At 35.6% G+C, this 13,224-nt stretch overlaps 1 protein-coding gene across 3 annotated transcripts in view; it reads right to left on the bottom strand.

Moving 5' to 3' along the window:
- The window catches only part of adcy5 (adenylate cyclase 5), a 99,073-nt gene that overhangs the window by 4,795 nt on the left and 81,054 nt on the right, over positions 1 to 13,224 (bottom strand). For 2 of the 3 annotated variants that reach the window (XR_013822217.1, XM_079880528.1), the window contains exons 9-20: positions 10,581 to 10,603; positions 8,720 to 8,879; positions 6,677 to 6,774; positions 5,582 to 5,669; positions 4,482 to 4,598; positions 4,023 to 4,187; positions 3,590 to 3,765; positions 2,832 to 2,852; positions 2,509 to 2,641; positions 1,551 to 1,814; positions 972 to 1,176; positions 324 to 448 (exon numbers count right to left, since the gene is read on the bottom strand). Coding sequence is in view for 2 of the 3 variants with exons in the window: in XM_079880528.1 (XP_079736654.1) it covers positions 324 to 448; positions 972 to 1,176; positions 1,551 to 1,814; positions 2,509 to 2,641; positions 2,832 to 2,852; positions 3,590 to 3,765; positions 4,023 to 4,187; positions 4,482 to 4,598; positions 5,582 to 5,669; positions 6,677 to 6,774; positions 8,720 to 8,879; positions 10,581 to 10,603 (1,575 nt within the window). In the remaining variant the exon portion in view is untranslated. The remainder of the gene's footprint in view (positions 1 to 323; positions 449 to 971; positions 1,177 to 1,550; positions 1,815 to 2,508; positions 2,642 to 2,831; positions 2,853 to 3,589; positions 3,766 to 4,022; positions 4,188 to 4,481; positions 4,599 to 5,581; positions 5,670 to 6,676; positions 6,775 to 8,719; positions 8,880 to 10,580; positions 10,604 to 13,224) is intronic. The other variant, XM_079880529.1, reaches the window with a different exon arrangement.

Raw genomic sequence — 13,224 nt, 5'->3', positions numbered from 1 at the left:
CTTGCAGTATCATCTCTTTTCTGATGATGTACTAACTGGCAAGAGGGCGGGACAACCTGTCACTCACATGAGATTGACCAATAGCAAACAACACTGATCCAATGATCCAATCAATTCCTGATAGACAAAATCAAGTCCCGCCCTACATGTTTTCTTGTTCAAGAAGCCGTTTCAACATTTTCAGCAACCTAAAATTGTATATATTTCCAAGTTTAATTTAGATTCTGAATCTCACATTTTCAATACGGACACTATAGTAGTATACATAGGATATCTTTATGAATTTGATCTGGACAATCACAGAGACCAAGAATACATCTCACCTGTATTCTCTCAGGTACCCCAGTGCTGTCCATTCGGCTGGCTACATTCACAGTATTCCCCCATATGTCATATTGCGGTTTTCGAGCCCCTATGACACCAGCCACGACGGGACCCATGTTAAGACCTACAGGAAAATATGCTTTTTTAATTTTACAACAGTAAAATCATGGGTCATTCTATGAAAGTCTTTGACTAACAGACTATATAAATACTACAGGAATGTAGCATTTTTTAAAGGGAAATTTTTCACATTTCACATTTTCACATTAGGAAGCTGATTGATAAAATGTATTGGTTATTTAAAGGAATAGCTCACTTCAAAATGAAAATTCTGTCATCATTTATTCACCCTCAAATTGTTTCAAACCTGTATGAATTTCTTTCTTCTGGTGAACACAAAGGAAGATATTTTGAAGAATGTTGGTAACCAGATGAACCCCATTGACTTCCATAGTAGGAAAAAAAATACCATGGAAGTCAATGGGGTCCATCAACTGTTTGTTTACTGACATTCTTCAAAATATCTTCCTTTGTGTTCAACAGAAGAAAGAAATCCATACAGGTTTGAAACAACTTGAGGGTGAGTAAATGATGAGAGAATTTTCATTTTTAAGTGAGTTAATCCATTAAGGGTGGCAAATCCTTACCGATCTTCATTTTGAAGTTATTAAATGAGTGCTCATTGATGTACTTCATCTGGTCCATGAGGCGCATGGCGTAGTCGGCTAGAGCGCGAATGTGCGACCTTCCTACTTTATCATAAGTGGAGTCATTAAGCCCAGACGCAGCCATGTAGGTGCTGCCAATGGTTTTGATCTTTTCTAGTTGACGAAACTGATCCTCACTAATGATCTGCAAGAAAAGAGAAATGAGATGATGACTTCCACGTAGGAATGAGAAGGCATATTCTACATTTAAGAATGTAGTCACATAACGTCTACATTTCTAAGAATGCACACAGTTTAGGAAGATTTGAAGATGCAGGTCCAGTTTCACACACACAATTCTAATTTGAAACAAAGACCGACTATTAAAATGAATATTTTTTATGTTTTTTATGAATAATTTTCAAGGGAATTAGGCTTTTCAAAACCCAACTGCAGCTTTTTCAAATAAGGCTTAAAATAAGAAACACTTGAAAGTTAGTCAAATGTACAGTTGCATCCCACTCTAAAGTAGTGTAAAATCATCTTGAAAGTCCTGAGGTTGGTCAAAAATTGCTGTACCTCATCAAAGTCAGCGATGATCTCGTTGAGCAGTCTCAAGCACTCGACACCTTCATTATTGGCCTCCAGTTCCACATAGAACTCGGAGAAGTTGCTGATGGAGGCGAACATGACGGCCACACATTCGCACGACTGATAATACAGCTCGTCGTTCCGTCGCTCGCGCGCCAGAAAGTGTGCAGCCACATCTTTGGGCAAGATGTTGTGGAGAAGCCGACGGTTGTAGGCCTGAAGTTCTTCCATCTCCTCTTTCTCCTCTGTAGCCTGTGAATACAATAAAAATAGAGGATGAATAACTAGATAAACACTGCATTATTGTTGCACCAAAGTGACTGCAATAACTTGGCAAATCTAAGCTGAATTCACATCATCAGACTCTGTCTGTTGTATCTATGATAACACTCAAAGGCAAAATGGACAAAATAGGTTTTTGAAAGAAGACTCTTATGCTCACCAAGGCTGCATTTATTGAATAATTTAAGTAAAAACTAGTAGAAATATTGTGAAATTTTATTGCAATGCAAAATAACCGTTTTCTATTTGAATATATTTTAAAAAAATAATTTATTCCTGTGATGCAAAGCTGGATTTTTTGCATCATTACTCCAGTCTTCAGTGTCACATGACCCTTCAGAAATCATTCTAATATGATTTGCTGCTCAAGAAGCATTTTTTATTATTATCACAGCTATAAACAGTTGTGCTGCTTATTAACAATGCAAAAGTCTTTACTGTTACTTTTAATCAATCTAATAAATCCTTACTGAATAAAAACAGTAGGGTTTTTTAATCTCATTAACCTTTGAACAGTAGTGTAAGCTACAGCAAATAATTAAGAACAAGCAGCAAGAGTAGGGAAACTGTATCCAACAAATTGATTTGATGGAACAGGAGGTACAGCACTTTTTAATAAACAGCTTTTCTGTTCAATTACAAAAGTACACACAGATAAACACACCTGTAACTTCCAGAGAAAGTCCAGTCTGGCAGTGGACTCCACCTGCTGTGCATGAAGGTAGAGCGCTAGCACAAACACCGTGATGACTACCGGAGTCATGATCTTTAGAGGAACCCGCATGTCTGTCCCACAGCTACAACACACACAGCACTGAGTGTCAACAAGAGCATGCTGATCTAATCACATCACAACAGTATGCAGCTACATATTCACACACTTGATTTACTCCTATTGTGCAATCTTTATAGGCGTGCAATGAAAAAAAACATGCTCACTGATATTTCTTTCAGACCAGGGTTTCTATTTGACTGGTTTTATCTTACCTTGTTCCATTAATATACTTCCTGTGAATACAAAGAAAAAGCAAATGTATCAGATGGATAGAGCACAAGAGTCAAAATGTTATCTTCAGATAGACTCAGTAGAACTGATTTAAGCCATATTAGCAAGCAGACAAATCAATAGTGGATCTGTTAGCATGGGTCTATGTAGTGGTAGGCTAAAGCTGACTGAATTACAGTCATTTTCTGAATGAAATATGATACTGTGCTTGGTCCCTACTTAATATCTTACAGACCCCAAACTTTCGAACAGTCAGTAACAGCACAACTGTTTTCACCATTGATAATAAGAAATGTTACTTGAGCATCATATCAGCATATTAGAATGATTTCTGAAGGATCATGTGACACTAGGCTGCTAAAAATTCAGCTTTGCCATCACAGGAATAAATTACAATTTATAAAAACCACAAATAGATAACAGTTTACTGTATTTTTGATCAAATAAATGCAGCCTTTGTGAGCACAAGAGACTTATTTCAAACACATTAAAATCTTGCCGGCTCCAAACTGTTGATTGATAGCAGTTACAACTTTGATATAGAAAAAATGGCAGGGAATATTTAGCAGTCCCTTAAATTTGGAAGAGACAAACGTCCATACTTAAAAAAAAATAGCTTCTAAAAAAAGCTAAATAAATAAAATAATTCTTTTTAATTTTGATAAGGATGATGATGATGATGATGGAAAGGATGCTGATCCAAGAAAATGTGCTACTTGGCTAAAATCCAGATACTCACATGGCATTGGCCATGACCAGCAGGTCCACATTGTCAAAAAGGCTGACCTCAGGCACCTCCATGATAAGCACATACAGGATCTCGATGAAGAGCATGAGGAAGAGTTTACCAATACTGCTGACCTGTAGGAACACTGAGCAGGCCAGTAAACTGAGCAGCACGCACGATGAGAAGTACTGCAGCGGAAGAGAAAAACATTCAGACATTAATCTTTTGCTTTCCCTTCAACTTATTCCAAGTATGATTGATCAAAAGACAAGCATTTCAGAGCAGTGCCTAGAATTAGACCCTTGAAAAATAAATGCAAAGACATATCACTGCAGGAAAATCCAGATGAAAGACGTCCAGCTGGTTTTTTGGAACATGGTACTGTAGCTGGTTTCGAGCAGCTCATTGCTACTGTTACAAAACTGATCTGAGAACAGTGCCACACCTCTGGGAAATTGCAGGTGGGTGACGAGCTGTTGCAGAGGCTGTCCTGAGACCAGAGAGAGTAGTTGAAGAAAGAGCTGTGGACATGGCAAGCGTTCACATCTCTGGGGGTGATGTTAAACTCCTGTCCTAAACACGTCTTCAGGTCATCTGTGCTGCAGGTGAACTAAAGGACAGATAGTTACATGTGACATCATTAACCCACTAAAGATCACGTTATTAATTAACTTTTCAATGTCAAAAGCTAATTACTTAAAAGCAGGCGATTTCTGTGCCATTATCAACACTATACATGATTGGAAAACTAAAGATTTCTATTTTTGCTATTCTGTTTGGTGCCTCTAGTCCTGTAAGTCTTTAAATATTGTGACACAGGTTAAGTGTTAGTTGTATTGCTGTATGGTTAAATATCAAAGGCATTTAAGCACTGAATCTTGAGGTTAAGACTTGTGGGACTCACAATGTTAATGAAAGCGGAGAGAAAAACCAGGACGATTGTAAAAACTCCCACCAGGGTGCTGTTGAGTCTGGACTGAACAATCCTTTTAGACAGAGTTTGCAGAGGCACAGGGAAAAACTGGCAATAGAGAAAAAACATGATTTGAGTTTCTTATTAGAGGTAACGCCACAGTATCTGAAAACGATTTGTCGTCACATGATGAAAACCAACTTTTTTTCTTTCTTTTTTTTCAAATAAAAGAGCTGCTGTTTTGAACTTTCTACTTGGAAAAAAAAGTGGTTTCCAAAAAAAAAAAAGAAAAAAAGCAGCACATCTGTTTTCAACATGCTGATTTGGAGCTCAAGAAACGTTTATCATCAATATTACAATGATTTCTGTAGGATTATGTGACACTGAAGACTAAAGTAATGGCTGCAGAAAATTCAACTTTAATAAATGAAATAATAAAAAAGAAATATATAGATTTTTTTAATTAAAAAAGACCTTGTGGGGATCTTGTGGGTTTGCAGAGATTCAGGCTTGCGTGAAAGACTTTTTACGGGTCAGGAAGTTCAGAATCTAATTCCACAGCATCTCTAAGGAAAGACCTGTGACGCCCCTAGCCGCCCATGGAGCAGTGTAGTGACAGTTCCACTTCAGTGTGCACAAATGAGCTGTCAGCGCTTTATTGTGTCTCTGTTATTGTTCTGTGTGACTCAATGTCTCGGGAGACCTGCTCAAAGTTATGCAGCTAAAAGCCCAATATCAATCAAACCCGCTTCGGTTATTTTAGTGGAGAAGGTTGATAAACACTTGGATTTAGCGATGATGTGTTTGTGAGAGTGTTAGGAAATGGTCTGTGAAGGATGCGTTAAGAGACGTATTATTTTATAGGGCTTGTTTTTGTGTTTTGCTGCACTTTAGGGACAAAAAAAATGGCATGTTGCTCTAAGTTTGACCTCTATTATTTCTAATATAATTATTTGTAATTACTATTTACTATATCTATATAGTTAAATTCTATAGTATTATTATCATTATTTATGTCTGAACTTCTTTATATTACACATTAACACTGTATAGGCTAGATCTCATGTGTACAATCCCAATATTTCACTTACTCCAAAACAGGAGTAAATGGCTGAGATGAACATGACGGCCATCAGGAGGACCAGGCACACCACATAGAAGCCAATCATCAGCCTGGAGCTGCAAAACAACAACACACAGGTATAGAGAGGGAACCAGGTAAATAGAAAATAGCTAAAATGTTAAACATAATATATATGTACAGTGCTATGCATAAGTTTAGACACCCATACTAAAGTTGACTAAAAAGAGGAATAAAAAATCATCTTTTGGAAACTGAACTTAATGCCTTAATTTAAAAAATTAGGAAAAATCCAACCTTTAAGGACACCAATTTTCTTTGTGAATGAATAATGTATCGTAAATAAATAAATGTTCTTCCTTAAAATACAGGGTGCATAAGTTTGGACACCCCTATGTTAAATTCCCATAGAGGCAGGCAGATTTTTATTTTTAAAGGCCAGTTATTTCATGGATCCAGGATACTATGCATCCTGATAAAGTTCCCTTGGCCTTTGGAATTAAAATAGCCCCACATCATCACATAGCCTTCACCATACCTAGAGATTGGCATGGTTTTATTTCAGTTAGCCTAATAGCTAGTTTGATTTGCATTGAGAGATGATCTTATGGAAAGTACCCCATGCCAATCTCTAGGTAATTTAACATAGGGGTGTCCAAACTTATGCACCCTGTATTTTAAGGAAGAACATTTATTTATTTACGATACATTATTCATTCACAAAGAAAATTGGTGTCCTTAAAGGTTGGATTTTTCCTAATTTTTTAAATCAAGGCATTAAGTTCAATTTCCAAAAGATGATTTTTTTATTCCTCTTTTTAGTCAACTTTAGCATGGGTGTCTAAACTTATGCATAGCACTGTATATAATATTATTTTATGTCATAGTTAACATAGAGTCTGACGGAGAAGAGAGACCTGCTTTGAATGTTTTGGCTGCTCGGGTAATAACTGTCTTCACCTTTACAGAGTCAAAATGAATGGAAGCTTCTGTGTATGTGACACTCCCATTCAAATTTAAACAAAACCTTCTCTAAGCCTGTGGTTTGTCTGAATGGTTTAAAAAACATTTGATAGGATCAGGTTTTTAACTGAAGTGTACTTACTGTGGCACAATGACGATCTGAATGAAGCAGATGAATAAAAAGACGAGGGAGGCGCAGGCTACGTATGCTCCGAACCTGGCGTCTACCTGCTTGGAGTACTGACAGAAGGTGAGGAAAGAAGAGAGAAAAGAGTGGGGTTACAAAAAACGTTTAAATGGCATGTGAAAGGGGTGTTGAACTGACAGAAGGGTGTGTATGAATACATGTTTAAATATTTTAGCAGAGTATAATTTGAAAAAAAAAATTAAATTATAAAAAAATAATCTTTTTTATCCGGGCCTGGAAATCACAACAGTAAAATTTCCTAATTGTTCAAGGTTTTCCAAAACAAAGGAAACTTTTTAATAAAAATAGTACATTTTTAAAAACAGATTGTGTAATAAAGTTGCAGTATTGCTTGGTTTAATAAAAAAATGGTAAGTTTGAGTTCAGCAATCATTTTTAATAGAACTCTCTTATGCTCACCAAGGCTGCATTTGTTTGACCAAAAATACAAAAACAATTTAAATTACAATTTAAAATAGCTGTTTTGAATTTTAGTAAAATTTAAAATGTAATTTACTCCAAAGCTGAATTTTCAGCATCATTACTACAGTCTAGAGTGTCACATGATCCTTCAGAAATTATTATAATACGCTGATTTGCTGGTAAAGAAACATTTATTTTTATTAATGTCTTAATATTTTTGAGGAAACTGTGGTACATTTTTTTCAGGATTTGTTGATAAATAGAACGTTTAAAAAATAGCATTTATTTGAAACATGAATCTTTGGAAACATTATAAATGTCTTTACTGTTACTTTTGATCAATGTAATGCATCCTTTTCAAATAAAATAATAATTTATTTCTTTTAAAAACAAAACAAAACGGTAGATATGTAAAATATCTAACAAAATAACATCAAGTGAATTTCTTCAGAAAAAGATTATGAAGGATAATTGCTTAGACATTCTGGACACAGACAATGAGAGACAACAAAAGCAATAATTATCTCCACTACAAACCGGAGGCAAGTCTCTGAAAGAGTCATCTAATCAGTGCTAGAAGTACGAGGACCAGCATGCAACCTGCTAAATGTGTATGCGACTGCAGACGGAGGAAGAGACCGTAAATGCAGAGGCTCAGAGACTTCCTTTACATTACCCTTTCGTCACCATCTTTACAAAGAAACAGAGTCTTCTAGTTACAAAAAGTTTGGGCATGTCTTTGAGGAAGGGGAGGTCAGTGGTGACTAATGCTTTGAAGGTAACACCATAAAATGACTTAAATCACAGCGCAGCATGAAGACGTCAGTTTCTGACTCATTCCGAACCTAGACCTTGAATTTCATTGCCTCTATTCATCTTAGCAGCGTGCCACATCTTTGAGCTATGCTGAATACTTTTAGGCCGCCTGCACAACAGTACTAACATAATACACTTCTGATTGGCTCTATGCTTTATTTTTGCTATGCAATTGAAGAAACACTTTACCAGTAACATTAACTAATGATCTGTTAAATGGTTAGTTCATGCTCACAAGTCGGCTAGATCGTTTTAGCTTGATGACGCATTTAAATCGGTAGATCTGACAACTATTATGTCCAATATAGCACGGAAAACCAATTGTGTAAGCTTATCAGGCATAAAAAACAATCATAAACAGGTAAACAGATATAATATAAGATATCCAGTGGACAACTATGTAAACAATGTTCATTTTTGCCTGTTCTTCACAATAAACCTTCATATAGCTTCAGAAGACCTGAAATATAGTGCATATTGGTTACTATTATAGTGCTTTTATGTCATTTTTGGAGTTTGCCAGGTATGATAAGCGTTACTTTTTATATTATATCGTAGTATACATTAGTATATATACTATAGTATACTATATTATAGTATACTACTATAGAATTTATTAATATTTTGAACATTTTGCAATGTTTCCACATTCCATGGAACACAAATATTGTGTGGAATGGATTAGCATTAATTAAAATTTCGCTGTGGTGTTAAGGTTCATCTTATCATTGAAGCTGGTCACGTAAATGAGAGCCATACCTTCTTCTCCAGGTCAGGTTCTCGGAATGTCAGCAGAAATTTCTTGACGTGTTCGGACCGTAACCGGTCGATGCTCCGAGCATCGATGGCGCGGCCCAGAAATTCGTCCACCTCATCCTCGGGGTTCAGGTTTTCTTGCGTGTTTCTGAAAATGAAATGTCTAGATAACACAAGACGAGATACCGTTTCTCCACCTTCTTCCTCCCCTCTTATTCTTACAGTTTTATACAGCCAGACCACCAAAAAGTAGAAGCGTTGGCCCACACCCCCACAAAAACCCACAAAAAACAAGGAATGATGACAGAGTTAAGGTTTATGATTAGCAATTGTGTCTGTGAAACTGAGCTGATTACGTTGAGAAAGAACAAATCATCTGCTAAAGAGTTCAAGGCCTTGTCGTCATGTTTATGCAGTTCAATAACTACTAAATCACATCAGCACATCTAGGTCCTGTACTTAAAGTATTTGAAACTTAAGCTAGCAAGGAGTGTGGAAATCATCATATAAACCAAAGATAATGGGTTTGTAAGGTAAGGTTTGATTATGAATTGCCTATAGAAGCAAACTGGTTTGCATATCTGTACTCACACCTTTTGATATCTGCTGACTAGTTACAGTAATAAGACAAGCACAGCGATGCATGCATAAGCATCAAGAGAGCCAGGATTCCAGGTCTTAAAAGTAAACTTTTCAACACTACTGTAAAAGCGATGGAAATGCTCACACTATGTGCACATGCTGATTAGTTCATTGGTAGTTCATTTACATTTACATATACCTATTACATAATATACATTTTAGTAAGATATTTGGTCACACTTTAGATTAGGGTCCAATTCTCACTATTAACTTACTATTAACTATGACTTTTGCCTCAATAATCTCCTAATAACTGCTTATTAATAGTTAGTAAGGTAATTGTTAAGTTTAGGTATTGGGTAGGATTAAGAGACGTAGAATATGGTCATGCAGAATAAAGCATTAATATGTGTTTTATAAGTACTAATAAACAGCCAATATCCTAGTAATATGCATGCTAAGCAACTGGTTAATAGTGAGAATTGGACCCTAAACTAAAGTGTTAAAATATATTTTATATAAAAATGTACGGTAAGTCTTAGTAAGTAGGCCTGCATGGAATCTGTGCCAACAGCTCAGCAGTTTTCTGCAAACTAGGACTGCACATCATTTACAAATTTCAATGCTTCCCCTGTCTCTTGTGTGATTTTGTTTTTAACCCCATTTATTTGTTTTTACAACTAACTGTACAGTAACAATGACTAAATGTCTTTTAACTACAAACAACTGTAGTAGACCTAACTCCTTTTTTACCAATTTGTACCATAATTGAATCCATTTGGCAGATTTTCCCCTCTAATAAGCATAGAAAACTTGACAAAGAGCACAGATTATACACAGGCCTACTTATAGGACACTGAACATAACCAACACAGCCGAGCCGAGCTTAGTTGCTGAAGTGCTTGCTTCATTGATATATATTTCAACTGATGAGTTGAGTGTATTGGCTATCCAATTTTGAAATTAGTTTTACTTTTTATATAGTTATACAAGCAAAGCTATCTATGCACCATTCAAAAGTTTGGGGTCAGAAAGATTTTTGACAGAAATTAATACTTTTATTCAGCAAGGATGCATTAAATTTATCAAAAGTGAGGTACATTTATTAAAAAAAAAAAAAATTACATTTCAAATAAATTATGTTAAATAGAGGCTTCTTTGAAAATATTACCGACCCCAAACTTTTAAACATTTGTGTATATATTACAAATTCTGTAAGCATCTATTAATAAAAGAATTAGCATGCGGGATAGAGATAGGGAGATGTGTTCCATATACTCACTTGTCTTTAGGATCCTCAAATCCCTGCAACAAAATTGGAAGAGAAAATGCATTATACATCACCGCAGAATGAAAGAGCATTAGAATATCTGCATTTGTACAGTCAGCACAACAGTGACTCCTTCTGGAAAACTTCAACAAAAGCAGGGCAAGAAAGCTTCATAATTATAGGGGATTGGCGAACTCAAAAGCAAATGAAAACTTTTTTCCTGGAAGATGTTTGAACCTTCTTTTTGTGTTTGAGTGTATATATATATATTATATATATATATATATATATATATATATATATATATATATATATATATATATATATATATATACAGTATATATAAAACACAAAAAAACAAAACATGATTTTCCCAGCACTCAATTCCAAAACAAGTCCCTACATTCCACACATAAATCTCTATTAATTTATTTTACTGTCATAGAGCACATAGGAGATCAGTGACAGTTACAAGAGATAAAGAAGGGAGGGATTGGGGAGTAAAATAAATAATATTTAGGACAATCATTTATGGACAACCTCCGCAACAATGTGTAACACCGAGAGCTGCTGTGAGACTGAGGATGAAATATTACTGTACTGATTTAACCAAACACATGATGACTGACATTGTGTATAATCAAGCTGAGAGCTGATTCTGTTTAGGGTTAAAAGTTAAAATTCAGACCCCAATGAGAACAGAAGTAAACAGAGCTGGCTAATGAGGCATTGATTTATCATGGTAGGACATGGGAAACACAGAGAGGAAACCAAATAGGCTCATGTTGTACATGTGCTTTAGCGGTTTGTGTTTTGTCTTTTCCTTTGGGGTTTTAACTATGATTTCACACAAACATTAAAAGTTACAAAACTTAGTGAGCAGCCTGCCTACTGCCTGCAAAGACAGCTGCCATTGATTTGGAATGCTTTACACAAACAGCACAAGACATTCAACATTTTATTTCAACAGTGTTTGAGATTATGTTTCTAAGCTAACGACAACTCTCTAATATGCATAAAATTATACAGCACATACAAATGTCGGGTAAAATATTTTACTTATCTATTGTTATCAGTAATATATACACACACACATATATATATATATATATATATATATGTAGTTGTCTCCAAAACTGACTTTTACACATTTAAGCAAAAGCCTTTAGATAATATTTTAAAGACCATGAGAAACAAATTAAGTCATCAAATGTGTCCAAACATATTCTAGTTTTTGCTGTGGTATTTGTATAGAAAATTGCAGTTTCACTTGTATTGGTGTAGACTGCTGAAAACCAGTAATATGAGAACCCCAGTCTCTACAATAAGTGCTTTGAATAAAAGCATCTGCTAATTGACTACTTTTTACATACATATACATATATATACATATATATATATATATATATATATATATACATATACATATATATATATATATATATATAAAAAACAACAAAAAAACCCATCAGATATGTGGGTCAAGGAACAGTCTGAATGTTCCCATTAGATATCAAATGACCGTTTTAATGGTAATTTCTAACCACTAAACATTAAATTATGGGAGTAAAAATCATCCATGGGACAAGTTGCTTGATGCATAATAATAGTCAGTAAATTTATAGTCTCAGTAGGATTAGATGCACTCCCACACACAGGCTTCCATGTATTCACTCGACAGAGACTACGACCCAGTCAGTATGTTGATGTGTTACACCATTTGTTTCTCTCCTTGGACAGAGCAACACATTCTGGGCCAACTCAAGCCTCTAGACAATACAACAGACAAAAATAGGTGCTGTTGTTATTATGAAACAGATATTCTGCTCATCAGAATACACCGCATGTTTATTTGCCTTCATCAATGCTCAGTATTTATGTAGGCGTGGATAGATATCTGGCAATAACATGCCAACCCGGCAGGATATATCGTACAGGATTATCTGTGCCACTATCACCACCAAATGCAATTGCAGAAATAATTACAAACAGGTTCCCCCCATCTGCTGTTGGTTGGACGAACAGATATTCCAAAAGCAAGATCCACTGATTTAGCCAATGTTGCTGAGTTATGCTGTTCAGGATGCTTAAACCAAGGGGTTTACTGCTACCCTCTGCTGATAGATGCTGTAACTACACCATTTATTTTTTTAAACAAGATGCTGCCTATCATTCAAAGGTTTGGGGTCGGTAAATAAGTCTTTACTGTTCACCAAGGCTGCATTTATTTGATCAAAAGTACAGTAAGAACAGTAATCATGAAATATATTTACATTTTAAAATGACTGTTTTTGATGGCAAAGCTGAATTTTCCAAGTAGGTCTCTGCAGGACGGTAATAGGAGTTACCAGATCAGTGGCCGAGGCCATAAACAGAGGGGCGTTTTCGACAGCGTTCCCTAACTTGCCCATGTCACAGTGTGGGTAGGGTTTACGGGTGGGGTCGGGTGAAGGGCATCATTTTCATTACATGATTTATAAACACCCAACAGTATGAAAACACCCACAAATTTAGAAACGCCCACTTTTGTTCCGCAGAGACCCCATACTCAGATTTTCAGCAGCATTACTCCAGTCTTCAGTGTCACATGATCCTTCAGAAATCAGTCTAATATGCTGATTTGCTGCTCAAGAAACATTTATTATTATTGTTAATG

Source organism: Squalius cephalus (genome assembly GCF_949319135.1).
Source record: "Squalius cephalus genome assembly, chromosome: 9".
Lineage (NCBI taxonomy): Eukaryota > Metazoa > Chordata > Actinopteri > Cypriniformes > Leuciscidae > Squalius > Squalius cephalus.
This window is presented reverse-complemented; position numbering and strand designations above follow the sequence as displayed.